The sequence below is a fragment of the Schistocerca piceifrons genome, chromosome 1, assembly GCF_021461385.2.
Source record: "Schistocerca piceifrons isolate TAMUIC-IGC-003096 chromosome 1, iqSchPice1.1, whole genome shotgun sequence".
Taxonomy (NCBI): Eukaryota; Metazoa; Arthropoda; class Insecta; order Orthoptera; family Acrididae; genus Schistocerca; species Schistocerca piceifrons.
In genome coordinates, this window is record NC_060138.1 from 1183740980 (window position 1) to 1183755320 (window position 14341).

The 14341-nt window shown below is 40.7% G+C and overlaps 1 protein-coding gene across 1 annotated transcript in view; it reads right to left on the reverse strand.

Moving 5' to 3' along the window:
- Window positions 1-5721: 5721 nt before the first annotated feature.
- Window positions 5722-14341, reverse strand: part of LOC124781525 (toll-like receptor 2) — a 145207-nt gene continuing 136587 nt past the window's right edge. The window contains exon 12 of the mRNA XM_047253867.1: window positions 5722-8086. Within this exon, the coding sequence (XP_047109823.1) occupies window positions 7799-8086 (288 nt within the window). The 3' untranslated portion in view covers window positions 5722-7798. The remainder of the gene's footprint in view (window positions 8087-14341) is intronic.

Genomic DNA, 14341 nt, shown 5'->3' on the forward strand with positions numbered 1-14341 from the left:
TGATCTAGGGATTCCAATTACAGCTTCCCAGTATATTGATTCCTTAACGAAATTTGATATTAAAGGTATCTCTTTTTGAAATTAACCACTCAGTTCATGCTAACAGTACTAGAAATAAGAATAATCTTCATAGAAGTTTAAAGGTACTTAATTTGATGGAGTAAGGTAGCAATTATTTCGGAACACACATTTTCAGTGACTTAATGATTGAATTGGCTGATGACGATGATGATGATGTCCACCACCTACGAAAAACGTTTACTACAAGTGAAGTTCAGTGTAATAGGAGCTAAGGGGCTTATTGGTAGACAACTCCTCCTACTCAAGTGATTATTTTTCTGATCAAAAATGGCTGATATATATTCTTGTTATAGTAGTCTTCGATTGGAAGACGTGTTTGATGCAACTCTCCATGCTATTCTGTCCTGAGCTGGCTTCTTCATGTCTGAACAACTACAGAAACCCGCATCCTCCTGAATCTGCTTACTGTATTAATTTCTTGGTCTCCCTCTACCATTTTTATCCCCTCGCATGGCCCCCCCTCCTCCGCGTTCGCTCAAGTACTAAACTGGAGATCACTTGATGTCTCAGAATGTGTCCTACCAACTGACCCCTTCTCCTAGTCATGTTGTGCCACAAATTTCTTCCCACCCCCTCATTTCTGCTCAGTAAGTTCTCTTTAGTCACGTGATCTACCCATGTAATCTTCAGCATTATTCTGTAGCACCAAATTCCAAAGCCTTCCATTCTCTTTTTGTCCATATCTTTTGTCTATGTTTCACTTCCGTACATGGCTGCACTCCATACAAATACTTCCAAAAAAGACTTCCTGACACTTAAGTCTACACTCGATGTTATTAAATTTCTCTTCTTCAGAAACGGTTTTCTTGCCTTTGCCATTGAACATATTATATCCGCTGTACTTTGACCATGGTTAATTATTTTGCTGCCTAAGCAGCAGAACTCATCTACTGCTTTAATTGTTGGGTTTCTAATCTAATTCTCTCTGCATCACCTGAGTTAATTCGACTACACTCTATTAGTCTCGTTTTGCTTTTATTGATGTTCATCTTATATTCTGCTTTTGAGGTGCATTCCAGTCAACACTGTAAAAATTTTATCTGCAAGTCTACATATCCAATAAACGTAGATTCTCCTTTCCTTAACCTATCTTCTATGAGAAGAAGTAGAGTCAGCACTGCCTCGCGCATTCCTACATTTCTCTGGAATCCATACTGCTCTTCCCCGAGATCAGCTTCTAAGTGTTTTTTCATTCTTCTGTAAAGAAATCGTGTTAGTAATTTGAAACCGTGACTTATGAAACAGATAATTCAGTAATTTTCACATCTGTCAGCACCTGCTTTCTTCTGAATTGCCGTTATTGTATTATACTTGTCATCTGAGAGTATTTCACCTGTTTCTTGATGTCTGAGAGTATTTTGCTTGTCTCATACATCTTGCTCACTACATTGTAGAGTTCTGTCAGGGCTGCTCTTCCAAGGCTGTCAGTAGTTCTAATGGAATGTTGTCACCTCCTGTGACTTTGTTTAGTTTTAGGTCTTTCAGTGCTCTATCAAATTTTTCACACTGTCCCTTATCTCCGACTTCAGCTTCATCTACGTCCTCTTCTATAGTTCTATAGTTCTATCCACAGGCACATCTCCCTTATAAAGACCCTTGTATATACATTGCACCTTTTTACTTTCCCTTCTATGCTTAGAACTGGTTTACTGTCTGAGCTCTTGTTATACATACAAATGGTTCCCTTGTTTTCAAAGGTCTCTTTAATGTTCCTATATGTGGTATCAATCTTCCGCCTAGTGATACATGCTTCTTAATCCTTACATTTGGCCTCTAGCCATTCCCACTTAGCCATTTTGGTCTTTCTGTGAATACAACATATTAGATGTTTGTATACCCTTTCACCTGCTTCATTTCCTGTATTTTTATATTTTCTCCTTTCATAAATTAAATTAAATTTCTTTTGTGTTACCCACGGTTTTCTACTTGTCTTTTACCTACTTGATCCTCTGCTGCCTTCACTTTTCCTCTCTCAAAGCTATCCATTCTTATTCTACAGTATTCCTTTCCCCTGTTCTTGTGAATCGTTCATCAAATTATGCTCTGTGCGAAATTCTACCAGGCATCTTCCTTAGTCATTGATTTCCCACAGTCCATATTCACCTTGTATTTTTCCTTTTCTTGCTTTGCGTAATATCGAACTCCAGTCCCCCATGACTATTACATTTTCCCTCCCTTAATTATCTGAATAATATCTTTTATCTCACAACGTAGATGTGGTCTTCAGTCCTGAGACTGGTTTGATGCAGCTCTCCATGATACTCTATCCTGTGCAAGCGTCTTCATCTCCTAGTACCTACTGCAACCTAAATCCATCTGAATCTGCTTAGTGTATTCATCTCTTGGTCTCCCTCTACGATTTTTACACTCCACGCTGCCTCCAATACTAAATTTGTGATCCCTTGATGCCTCAGAACATGTCTTACCAACCGATCCCATCTTCTAGTCAAGTTGTGCCACAAACTCCTCTTCTCCCCAATTCTGTTCAATACCTCCTCATTAGTTATGTGATCTACCCATCTAATATTCAGCATTCTTCTGTAGCACCACATTTCGAAAGCTTCTATTCTCTTCCTGTCGAAATTATTTATTATCCATATTTCACTTACATACATGGCTACACTCCACACAAATACTTTCAGGAACGACTTCCTAACACTTAAATCTATACTCGATGTTAACAAATATATCTTTTTCAGAAATTCTTTCCTTGCATTGCCAGTCTACATTTTATATCCTCTCTACTTCGACCATCATCAGATATTTTGCTTCCCAAATAGCAAAACTCCTTTACTACTTTAAGTGCCTCATTTCCTAACCTAATTCCCTCGGCTTCACCCGACTTAATTCGACCACATTCCATTATCCTCGTTTTGCTTTTGTTGACGTTCATGTCATATCCTCGTTTCAAGACACTGTCGATTCCGTTCAACTGCTATTCCAAGTCCTTTGCTGTCTCTGAAAGAATGACAAAGTCATCGGCGAACCTCAAAGTTTTTGTTTCTTCTCCAATGATTTTATACCTACTCCGAATTTTTCTTTTGTTTCCTTTACTGTTTGCTCAATATACGGATTGTATAATATTGGGGGAGGCTACAACCCTGTTTCACTCCCTTCCCAACCACTGCTTCCCTTTCACGTCCCTCGACTCTTATTACTGCAATCTGGTTTCTGTAGAAATTGTAAATGGCCTTTCGCTCCCTGTATTTTATCCCTGCCATCTTCAGAATTTGAAAGAGAGTATTCCAGTAAACATTGTCAAAAGTTTTCTCTAAGTCTACAAATGCTAGAAACGTAGGTTGGCCTTTCCTTAATCTTTCCTCTAAGTTCAGTCGTAGGGTCAGTATTGCATCACGTGTTCCAATATTTCTATGGAATATCCTCCCCAAGGCTAGCTTCTACCAGTTTTTGCATTCTTCAAATTCTTCATCATCTGAAGAGACAGTTGGCATATAAACTTATACTATTGTGGTGGATGTTGACTTGGCGTCTGTTCTTAGCTACAATGTGTTCACCATGCTGGTCATACTAGCTTATTCGTGTTCCTATTTTCTTTTTCATTTTTAAACCTATTCATGCATTACTGCATTACCGCTAATTGATTTTGTTTTTATACCCTCACCCCATTCTCTTGACTAGAAATCATATTAGTCATGCCATCTGACTTCACTAACTCCTACTATACCTAACCGTAACCTATCCATTTCCCTTTTTAAATTGTTTAACATATCTGCCTGATTAGGGGATCTGACATTCCATGATCCAATCTGTAGAAAGCCAGTTTTGTTTCTCTTGATAACGATATCCTCCTGAGTAGTCTCCACCTGGAGATCAAACTGGGGGACCTTTTCACCTCCGGAACATTTTTCCGAAGAAGATGCCATCATAATTTAACCTGAGAATGGAATTGCATACCATCGGGGAAAGTTATGGTTGCAGTTTCCACTTGCTTTCATCTGTTCGTAGATCGAGCACAACAAGGCCGTTTTGGTTGATGTTACAAGGCCACATCAGCCAGTCATCCAGATTGCTGCCCCTGCAACTACTAAAAAGGCTGCTGCTACTCTTCGAGAACCACAAATGTGTTTGGCCTCTCAACTGATACCCCTCCATTGTGGTTGCACCTATGTATCGCTTTGGCAAAAAACCCTCCCTACCAATAGCAAGATCCATGATTTAGGGGGAAGGGGGGGTGAAGGGTACACTGATGAGTATGTGCTACTAAAAATATCAAATAACTGCAGTATTAAGTACAATCTGAGTTCTGTAGAGATGGAGTTTAGTAAACAGGTGTTGCAACAGTGATTTTCTATTTTAAAATGCATGGCTACAATAGCGTAACAATTATCATATGCACTTCGGTCTATTTAACATTTATGAGTTTTGCCACGAATTTGTTATTACATACAAAACGAAACACTTTCAAGATTATCTGACTTTTACATTCATGAGGACTATTTTCTTAGGATCTGTGGATAGTATCGTGGTATATATGTATATTTTTATTTCATGGATGTTTATTGTGTATTCTGGTTTCCTGTAATTTTGAACATCCTAAGGAGTCTCCTCACAATGCATTCACGGGAACGAAAAGTACATTAAACCTATTCTAATATAATCTATAAGTGTAGGGAAAACTGAGTCTTTTGGTGTCATGAGATGTATCCTCTCTTCATCTAGTTGGAAAGAGATTACAAATATCCCAAATGATTGATTCAACGACTTCTTGACTCCCTTCCTAATAGAATCCGTGCATGAATCCACACCAGAGGGATGCAACTTGATGCAGGTAAATGGTCTCATACTTGCAAATTCTTTGTAAATTCGACTCGATTTTGCAATCATAGTAATAACTCCAAAACGCTCTCAATATGCGATGTTTCTTTCCCATTCCCCTTCCCTCTCTGGGTGCCTCACTTCTTTTTGCTTGGCAGTGTGTGTCATTATTTCTCAGCATGTGTCAGTTGCTGTGGTCTGATATACATCCAAATTCGGTTTCTTTAACATTTATTCGATGTTTTGCAAATGGACCATTTAGCATAGTACTATGCCTCTTGAGTATGCGTTTCGATAAGCTACATTTTAGCATCCAAGGAAACTAACATCACAAAATCTAAATCTGATCTGCAACATACTGACCTCATGCAATCGGCAAGCGCACTAACGTAACAATTCTACCATGTAACAGTAAGCTTCCAGTAGTCAAACAACGTTCTGTTTTTATACATTTCTAGAAGCTTGAATCGGTACCTCTACTGTTCGACAAATAACAGAGCTCGAAATTTACGGTGAAAGTAAAGACAAAGTAGCTGTACCTTAGATTAAACTGTTTCGTCTTTTTGGTTCTTAGTGCACAGTAGGCATACATGAGATATAATCAGCACTTGCTGGATCATGATATCGTTTGAACATTTGTCTGGAAGGTCTCTCCTATGTGGGGAAGTAAACCACAACCTTGTAACTGTATTCTCAACTTTATAATTGCAAATGTATGGTAACCTAAATGTGCTGTCATCAACAACAAACGCCTCATAATAAAATATGTTCAGTTAAAGAATTATCTTTTGTTTTATAGAGCAGTGATGATGTCTAATACAAATAAGTGACACATGTTTGGTTCAAAACAAAATCAACATTCAATTACAAAATACTAAAAGTTTTATTGTTATCTCCATGATAGAATCATTTGAAGTTTCAACTGAGGAGGAATGCGATTTATCGTCTTTGTGGGTTTTTCTGACATTTCTTGGTAGAACAGTTCCATATTTGACTTTGAATAACAAGTAAACTGTTTTTGTTCTTCTGATTATTGTTTGTTTCTAACTAGTTGTTGGTTTATTGTGCCATCTTCCGGAAACAACTGACTAGTGACTGCTAGAAACACAAATTTTTAGAAAACGAAACATTATAAACAAAAATACGAGCCACTTTCACACAATGTTCTCCAACAAACTTGTTTTTAGCTTTGTAAATCAAACTTCACGCAGTGGGCAATATTAAACGAAATAGATAGTTAAATACACAATATTACAGTATCACAGGTTATATGGTTTAAGTGCTAAATTTTGTGAGGTCATGACATTAATTGAGAACTGTGTAACTGAGCAATAGTCATCTACATTGCGAAACAAACGTGTTTTACATAGTCAATTACAGTTTATGCAACAGGTTATATTAAATGCAATTTACAATGTTAATACTTGTTTGGTGTACTACATAAATGACGTTCTCAGTTCGAGAGTTTCTCAGTAGTATTTTTACCATATAGCCAAGCAGAGGTGGGTACGCTGGTTCCAGTCATATAATCCAAGTTAAGTCCTTTAAGCTCTGTTGTATTTGGTTGGGAGTTTGCTGGGTGACTGTACGGGTGCACGGCATGCTGTTTATCATTTTCCTTTTGCCCTCACGACAGAAGGAACAGCAGGGGCGATGGCGTACAGTCCCTGAACGCCAGTCTTCCCGCCGATGTTCTGGATTAAGTTCCAAACCTCTCTGCAGTGTCTCATGAAGCAACAACCTGCGAAACTGTTTGCTGCTGATCTGTACGTCAGATGGGAACGTTAAGGCTGGGAACCCCTTTGTGTTCTTTGACAGGCTACATACTGGCATCAGATTTCACACTCTTCCGTCTCTCATCATCTCCAACAGGAACATGAAACTGCACTATATATACACCGATTACTGTCACCTACACTCAAGAGATCCACTTACAACGTACATATCTGTCACACTTTGCAAGGGAAAGGTGTCTGTGGACGCAAAGTAAAAAGAAAACATATTGAATTAGGAAGCTGAACTACCCATCGGTGTTTCCTGGCCATTTATGCCACACGAGTTTTACTTTCATTGTATTTCCAGTGAGGTCTTTTGAAAAATTAAATCGACTTCTTTATGTTTCAGTATTCTGTCACTGATCTATTTCGCTTAGTATTATGCTTGCTGATGCTTGCGTACTTGAGCTACAGTCCTCAGAGAAAAGTTAGGTTTCAGAAAGACAGTGATGTAAGGTGCTGCATCTTAGCTGCTCCTGAATCTAGTAGGCGCCTTGTACGAGGAGTCTGGTGGCTAAGGCGGAACGGCCCACGCACAAACTACGGGCATAAGTGGGGAAAGAGATCCATCACTGTTCGATTACGCTGTTGGTGGAAGATCACCAGAAACAGTAACATCCGTGAAATACTTATGAGTAACAGGCCTGAGCGACCTTAAAGGGGATAACCACATAAAATACAATATAAGGAAAGTGGATGCCACGGTGAGATTCAGTGGAACAATCGTAAGGAATTGTAATTCACCCACGAAAGAAGTGGTTAACAGAACACTGTCCCCTACTAGCTATCGGTCTGTGGTTTTTACCAAGGAAGATTAACAGAAGAGAAAGAAAATAGCCAACAAAGAGTGGATAGTTTAGAAAACGTGAGAGTGTTATAGAGATGCTCAGCAAACTACACTGGTTGTCAAAGCAAGATGGGGCTTTTGTATTATGCTGAGCATGATGGTTGAAGTTACGAGAGCGTACACTCGAAGAACAGTTGAGCAACGTGTTATATCTCTCTCGAAATGACCACGACGAAAAAAATCTCAGAAATTAGAACTCATTCGTCGACAGACGAACCTTCCCATGCACAACAGAGAAGTTGCAGAACGATGGTGGCAACAGTGGTAATGTCCGCCTAGCCCGATAATGCGGCTTGCAGGGAATAGGTCTTGATGTATATCACGCCTTGATGGCATCGCGACTCTTCTCCTGGTCGCCATCATCAGTAGGCCACGCCTCGCCCTCTTCTGCACCTGCTGCGTTTACTGCAGGGGTGGCCAGGGCCGCGCGCAGACGGCGCCACATGGCGGCCTGCTGCTTGGGCTGCTGCGGCCACTCCAGGTAGGTGCGGGTGTCCATCAGGTAGCGCAGGTGGCGCGGCAGGCGCGCCCTCTCCAGCCGTGTCAGCTCCACCAACACCAGGTGCGACACCTTGACGGACGCCAGTTCCAGCTCCCAGCGGCACCACTGTCACCAACACAGTTTTAATCCATAAGTACAATAATGTTTGTGATGACACACTCATGGTATTAAAAAAAGAAAGAAATGAAAAAAAGGAAAGAAAAGAAATAAGAAAAAGAAACACTTCCATGACTGGGGATAGGACATTCACATTCGTAGGACACATATCACATATATCTACAGAAATTATTAACTTTTCAGCCCCCCCCCCCCCATCCCCCTCTGTTCTGTATGTGTCCTTCTGCCTAACAGGCAACTTGTTCTATGTGTGACGGCATTGACATGTATAAAGCGCAAGTTGTGTTCTGTAATATAGTCATCCATGCTGCATTCAGCTGATTGCAAAGTTCATCTGTGGTACTTGGCATTGTATAACTACACTGTACCAGTGGTTTCACCATACGTTTTCAATTTGTGGTACGTCTGGTGTTCTGGTGGGCCAGGGCAAAATACTGACATCCTCTGACACCAGGAAGGCAAGTATTCATGCAGCAACATGTGGTCATGCATTGTCTTAGTGAAAAATGGCGTCTGCAGTCTTGTGCAGAAAGGATATAACTAAATGATGTAAGGTGGCGTGGTCTCCTGACCTTGATTTCTTACATATTCCGCCCTCACAATCGTACTCTGCACATCAAGACGCTTCATTCGAACCCAAACTCGATAAGGTAGAGTCAAATTTGTATGAATTCATGTAAGCGATATGCAAATCTAATAAGTAAACCACAAGTGTGCACTGAGGTTGAAAGAAAGTCGAGGCTGGCGTACACAACATGATGGCCACAGGAATTTTCGTTCTAAAGAGGAAGCCAGCCTGCTGGGAAGATCGTCCCTTCAGAGGGCTGGGTCAACAGCATACCTACTTCAGCCGAAGCGACCGCCCAGAGAGAAGACAGCTTTTGCCTGAGCGAAGGGATAACGACCCCCGTGTTCGACTCAATAGCAAATTGAGCTACATTGTGTGGGAGCGCCCAGAAGACGCATTTTTTTTTTTTCACGGACCGACTGCGTAGGTACGGAGTTATCACAGGGGGACAGTATATGCCTAATGGAGATGCTACAGATTTCCGCATTGGTCGACTTAAATGAAACGTCATTCTCCCATTTAAATGAGCAACGCTGATCCGTTGAATATTTCTGACGCAAAGAGTCAGAGGAGTGAGGGAAGGCAGCGAATGATATACCCTTACCACTTTTCCAGAAAAAATGGCGGTTCCATTGTCGCTCTTGGAGCGGGAACGTGTAATGAGAGCGAGTGCGCTCGTACTTGTACGCAAAGACCACTCACACTCACAATTTTGCAGGATATCATTCAGGTAGGTCACAATGGTCACAGTGCCCTGGACATGTACGAAGTGTGGTTTGTGGTTGTAACCAATACCACCTTACACCATCAACCTTGAGTTGGCACTGTATATCTTGTACGAATGCAGTCACTGTGATGCCACTCGTCTTCTCTGCAGTGAACCAAAATGAGCCATCTATTTCAAAATAACAGAACCTGAATTCAACTGAAAGCACTATCCAATGCCATTTCTGTGCTCAGTGACGTCGTTCCATGCACCATTGCCGTCTAGCATGTTTTTGCACATTTTAAAGGTAGGTGGAAAAGTGGACGACGTACACATAATCCATGCAGTAATAAACGGCGTCGGACTGTCACCCCTGGTAGTGTACGGTGTGTTCCACTGTTCCACTAGAACCAGGATGGATACAGATCTGTCCCGCAATGCCATTCAGATGAGGTGTCGATCTTCTAGGAGGTGGTCTCGGTGTTGCGACTGACCCATCTCGCCGTGTTCTACGACGTTCTGTGAACCATTCTGTGCACACCCTTTACACTGCTGAAACATTTCGTCCCACTCGAGTAGCAGTGAACCCACGGGCCGAATTGATTGAAATGCTAATAATTTCCGCAGAAGATACTAATGTACATGTCCTGCAAATATCATCGTTCTCTCTCTAGTTGTTAAAGGTGTCCATCTCAGGGCAGGTATTTTACCCAATGCAAAGTGACTCATAAGGTATTCGGAAAAAAAAGCGAGAGGGAGAGAGTCAATGTTGACACGATTCGACAGTTACTATACCGTTGAAAGACCACCACGCCACACCATAGGGTTGGCCGAACAGTGCGGTGGGAGGGGAAGCAGCTCAATTAAGTTTCGCAGTGAATGACGAAATAGTTTTGACATTTCGTGACAAATGGCTGTCAGTTGCTGCATAGTTTCCTATCAACCGAAGAAGCCTGGCACTCAACGAATCTTCCATCCTATTGAACTGATGTGTTAATATATGTTGTTTTTGTGATCTTCAGTCGGGGGACTGGTTTGATGCAGTTCTCCATGTTACCCTATACTGTGCAAGTTTCTTCGTCTCCCAGTACCTACTGCAACCTACATCCTTCTGAATCTGCTTAGTGTATTCATCTCTTGGTATCCCTCTACGATTTTTACCCTCCACGCTGCCCTCCAATGCTAAATTTCTGATCCCTTGATGCCTCAGAAGATGTCCTACCAACCGGTCCCTTCTTCTCGTCAAGTTGTGCCACAAACTCCTCTTCTCCCCAATTCCGTTCAATACCTCCCCATTAGTTATGTCATCTACCCATCTAATCTTCAGCATTCTTCTGTAGCACCACATTTCGAAAGCTTTTATTCTCTTCTTGTCTACACTGTTTATCGTCCATGTTTCACTTCCATACATGGCTGCACTCCATACAAATACTTTCAGAAACGACTTCCTGACACTTAAATCTATACCCAATGTTAACAAATTTCTCTTCTTCATATACTCTTTCCTTGCCATGCTAGTCTACATTTTATTTCCTCTCTACGTCGACCATCATCAGTAATTTTGCTCCCCAAATAGCAAAACTCCTTTACTACATTAAGTGTCTCATTTCCTAATCTAATTCGCTCAGAATCACCCGACTCGACTACATTCCATTATCCTCGTTTTGCTTTTGTTGATGTTCATCTTATATCCTCCCTTCAAGACACCATCCATTCCGTTCAACTGCTCTTCCAAGTCCTTTGCTGTCTCTGACAGAATTACAATGTCAGCGGCGAACCTCAAAGTTTTTATTTCTTCTCCATGGATTTTAATACCTACTCCGAATTTTTGTTTTGTTTCCTTTACTGCTTGCTCAATATACAGATTGAATAACATCGGAGAGAGGCTACAGCCCTGTCTCACTCCCTTCCCAACCACTGCTTCCTTTTCATGTCCCTCGACTCTTATAACTGCCATCTGCTTTATGTACAAATTGTAAATAGCCTTTCGCTCCCTGTATTTTACCCCTGCCACCTTCAGACTTTGAAAGAGAGTATCCCAGTCAACATTGTCAAAATCCTTCTCTAGGTCTACAAATGCTAGAAACGTAGGCTTGCCTTTCCTCAATCTTTCTTCTAAGATATATACTGTATATACGATATAAGATATATACGGTATTCAAATTAACTGGTGACGGCTTATTCATCATAAGATAGAGGCTCACTCTTGTGTCTGCTTTCGCTTACAAATACAATTTGTTTTTGAATAGACTCTGCCATCAGCAGACACAACGGTTTTCTTCTTTCCAATCACAAAAAAGAAGAAAACATTGTGTTTGATCAAGACAGAACCCACGCTAAAACTAACTTCATTATGACTCCTTGTTAAGACGTCGAAACGATGATAACTTGCCAAGAAATTAAAACTGGTAATGACACTATTTGTGTGATTCGTAGCTACAAATACAAGTAACGTATTTCTTTGTACGTGATGATCGCCTCTGGGGTACGCCTAGACTACAAGTATTACTTCTGCACTCTAACTAACCGCTGATTTCCTTGTAGGAGATGGCCGCTGCGTTTCCCCCTGGGGGAAATGCCTAGTCTTTGTAGAGTCATGGACCTTTCAACCAAATAACACGCAAACTGGTAGTGGGCATTGGGGCTGCACGTTTAGAATGTTTGATAGGGGCTTATTTTGAATTTAACTGTGAGCCATATATTCCACTGTAAGATAACGACATGTAATAGAGTCCAAGGAAAGTAAAATCTCAGGTTACTCTTTGAGGGGACAAAGTAACCTGTCCAGCCGGACAAAACTTCAACTCTCAGCAAACAAATGTCAACGATGGTTATGTGTCAGTTACAGCGAAGCAGTCACTACAGAACTGGCATCACTCTTCCACCTCCTCCGAACGTCTCCATTATTAAGAAGAGGGAGAATTTGGTGAACACTGAAATTGTGGGAAGAGACTAGGGTTTGAAATAACGCATGCTAAATTACGAATTAATAACACAATCAGCAACTTGCAGTAGTAAGATCTTTCAAAAATAAAATGACTCCTATTAATTACAGATCCGTATTTTACAAATAATTAAGTGAATATTGGCAACGGCGAGAGTTGCTCTTACTGGCTAACGTTGATCGGTTCAATTCAAAATCGTGCTGTTCAGTACGAGCCAAACGCCAGAACCCTAAAATCGCTTTGTGGGACCTCATTGTTGGCTGTGTTCTGATAGAGGTAAGACGTGTCCTAGATGTCCCATGGGATTAGTTAAGTGCCACAGTACGGAAGAATGATAGCATACATATATGCTCTCTAGGATTAGCTGAGCAGACACTTTATTCATTTACTATCCTTTTATATTATTCCTAAAATTATTTTTGATCAGTTTTAATTAAATTTCGAAGAAAGTTGACTGTGGCTCATGGTACGAATGTGTGAAACGAGCGCATGTGGGATTAGAGATTAGATTAGTACTTGTTACATAGATCATGAAGACGACACTTCGTAATGATGTGGAACGTGTCAGGTTAATAAAAGGTGTCTATATACAAGATATTACATTAGACAAAATATTACATGACACACAATATTTTTTTTTTGTCGGGGCTGGGAAATTACCCACTTACCATATCCAAAAATTCATCTAATGAGTAGAAGGAGTTGCCATTAAGAAATTCTTTTAATTTCCTTTCAAATGCAATATGGCTATCTGTCAGACTTTTGATGCTATTAGGTAATTGACCAAAGACTTTTGTGGCAGCATAATTTACCCTCTTCTGAGCCAAACTTGGATTTAACCTTGAGTGGGCTGGTAATTACAGTTCAATGAATGTGCTTAATAGTTTGGACAGATATTCCAAGACACACAAATAGTCCCGCGTATGGGCTTTTCAATTTTTTTTTACAGAATTTCGGTGGGGTTTGCTGAATGAGAGGCAACTGAAAGCAAGAATCGTAAGTAGCGATCTCGCACCCAATTCAGAAAATGTTTGGGGCAGCCTTTTAGAAATATTGCAGGACATGACGTGTGTTTGTGAGAAGGGAATATCTTATTTGCAACGCAGAAGTATGAAAGTGATGCCACTGTTCGGACAGGCTCTGCTATGTCGTTAGGAATGACTGAGATGCTTAACGGGTTGGAGCAGGTACGGCAGCAAGCTACAACGAGAATCCCCTGGCAGCACAGCAAGCAGCCACTGGTGGGTCTGTGCATGGAACAACCGCCAAGGCGACTGAAGTGGGTCTCCCACCGATTCACACTTACCAACACTTAAAGCAGACACCACAGTGTCCAAAACAAAATACACCACTTTTTTAATTTCAGTAACAATTCTCAACATTAATGCTGTGCAGAGTATTTGTGTATTAGGCAAGTAAGAAAATAATTTATGTTAGCGTATTATTTTATGAGGTGTTATTCGTTCAAGGTTTTTAAGTCATTTTTATAAGAGTATGAGAACAGTTTATTTTATAACTATTTTTAATGAATGTTGGCCAACGAGAGGAGCAAAAATATGTAAAATAATGAATGTGACTTGGAAAGAGAGGCATTGTAGATAAGAGGTGACGACGACAACCAACAAGACGCAAACTGAAAGATGTAGTGGGGACAAGCCATTGTGCACTGGATTTGGGTGTTACGACTTGGATGACATGATTGCGAACTCTGGACTCACATGCGGGAGGACAAAGTTTCACACCTCGTCCGTCCATCCAGATTTAGGTTTCTCCGTGATTTCCTTACACTGATTCAGGAAAATGCCGCAAAGTATCCTCTGAAAGGGCTTGGCCGCTTCCCTTCTTTCATCTTTCTCTAATCTGAAGTTGTGCTCCTTTTCTAATTTTTTAGGGCTTGAAGGTATTCCATTTTTAGTGGCAAATGACCACATATCGCTAGTGTTGCAAGTTTAATTGTTCCGCAAGTCCATCGCGACAAATGACTTGTGGTTTAGACTTCGATGAGTGAAATATGTCTGTTGGAG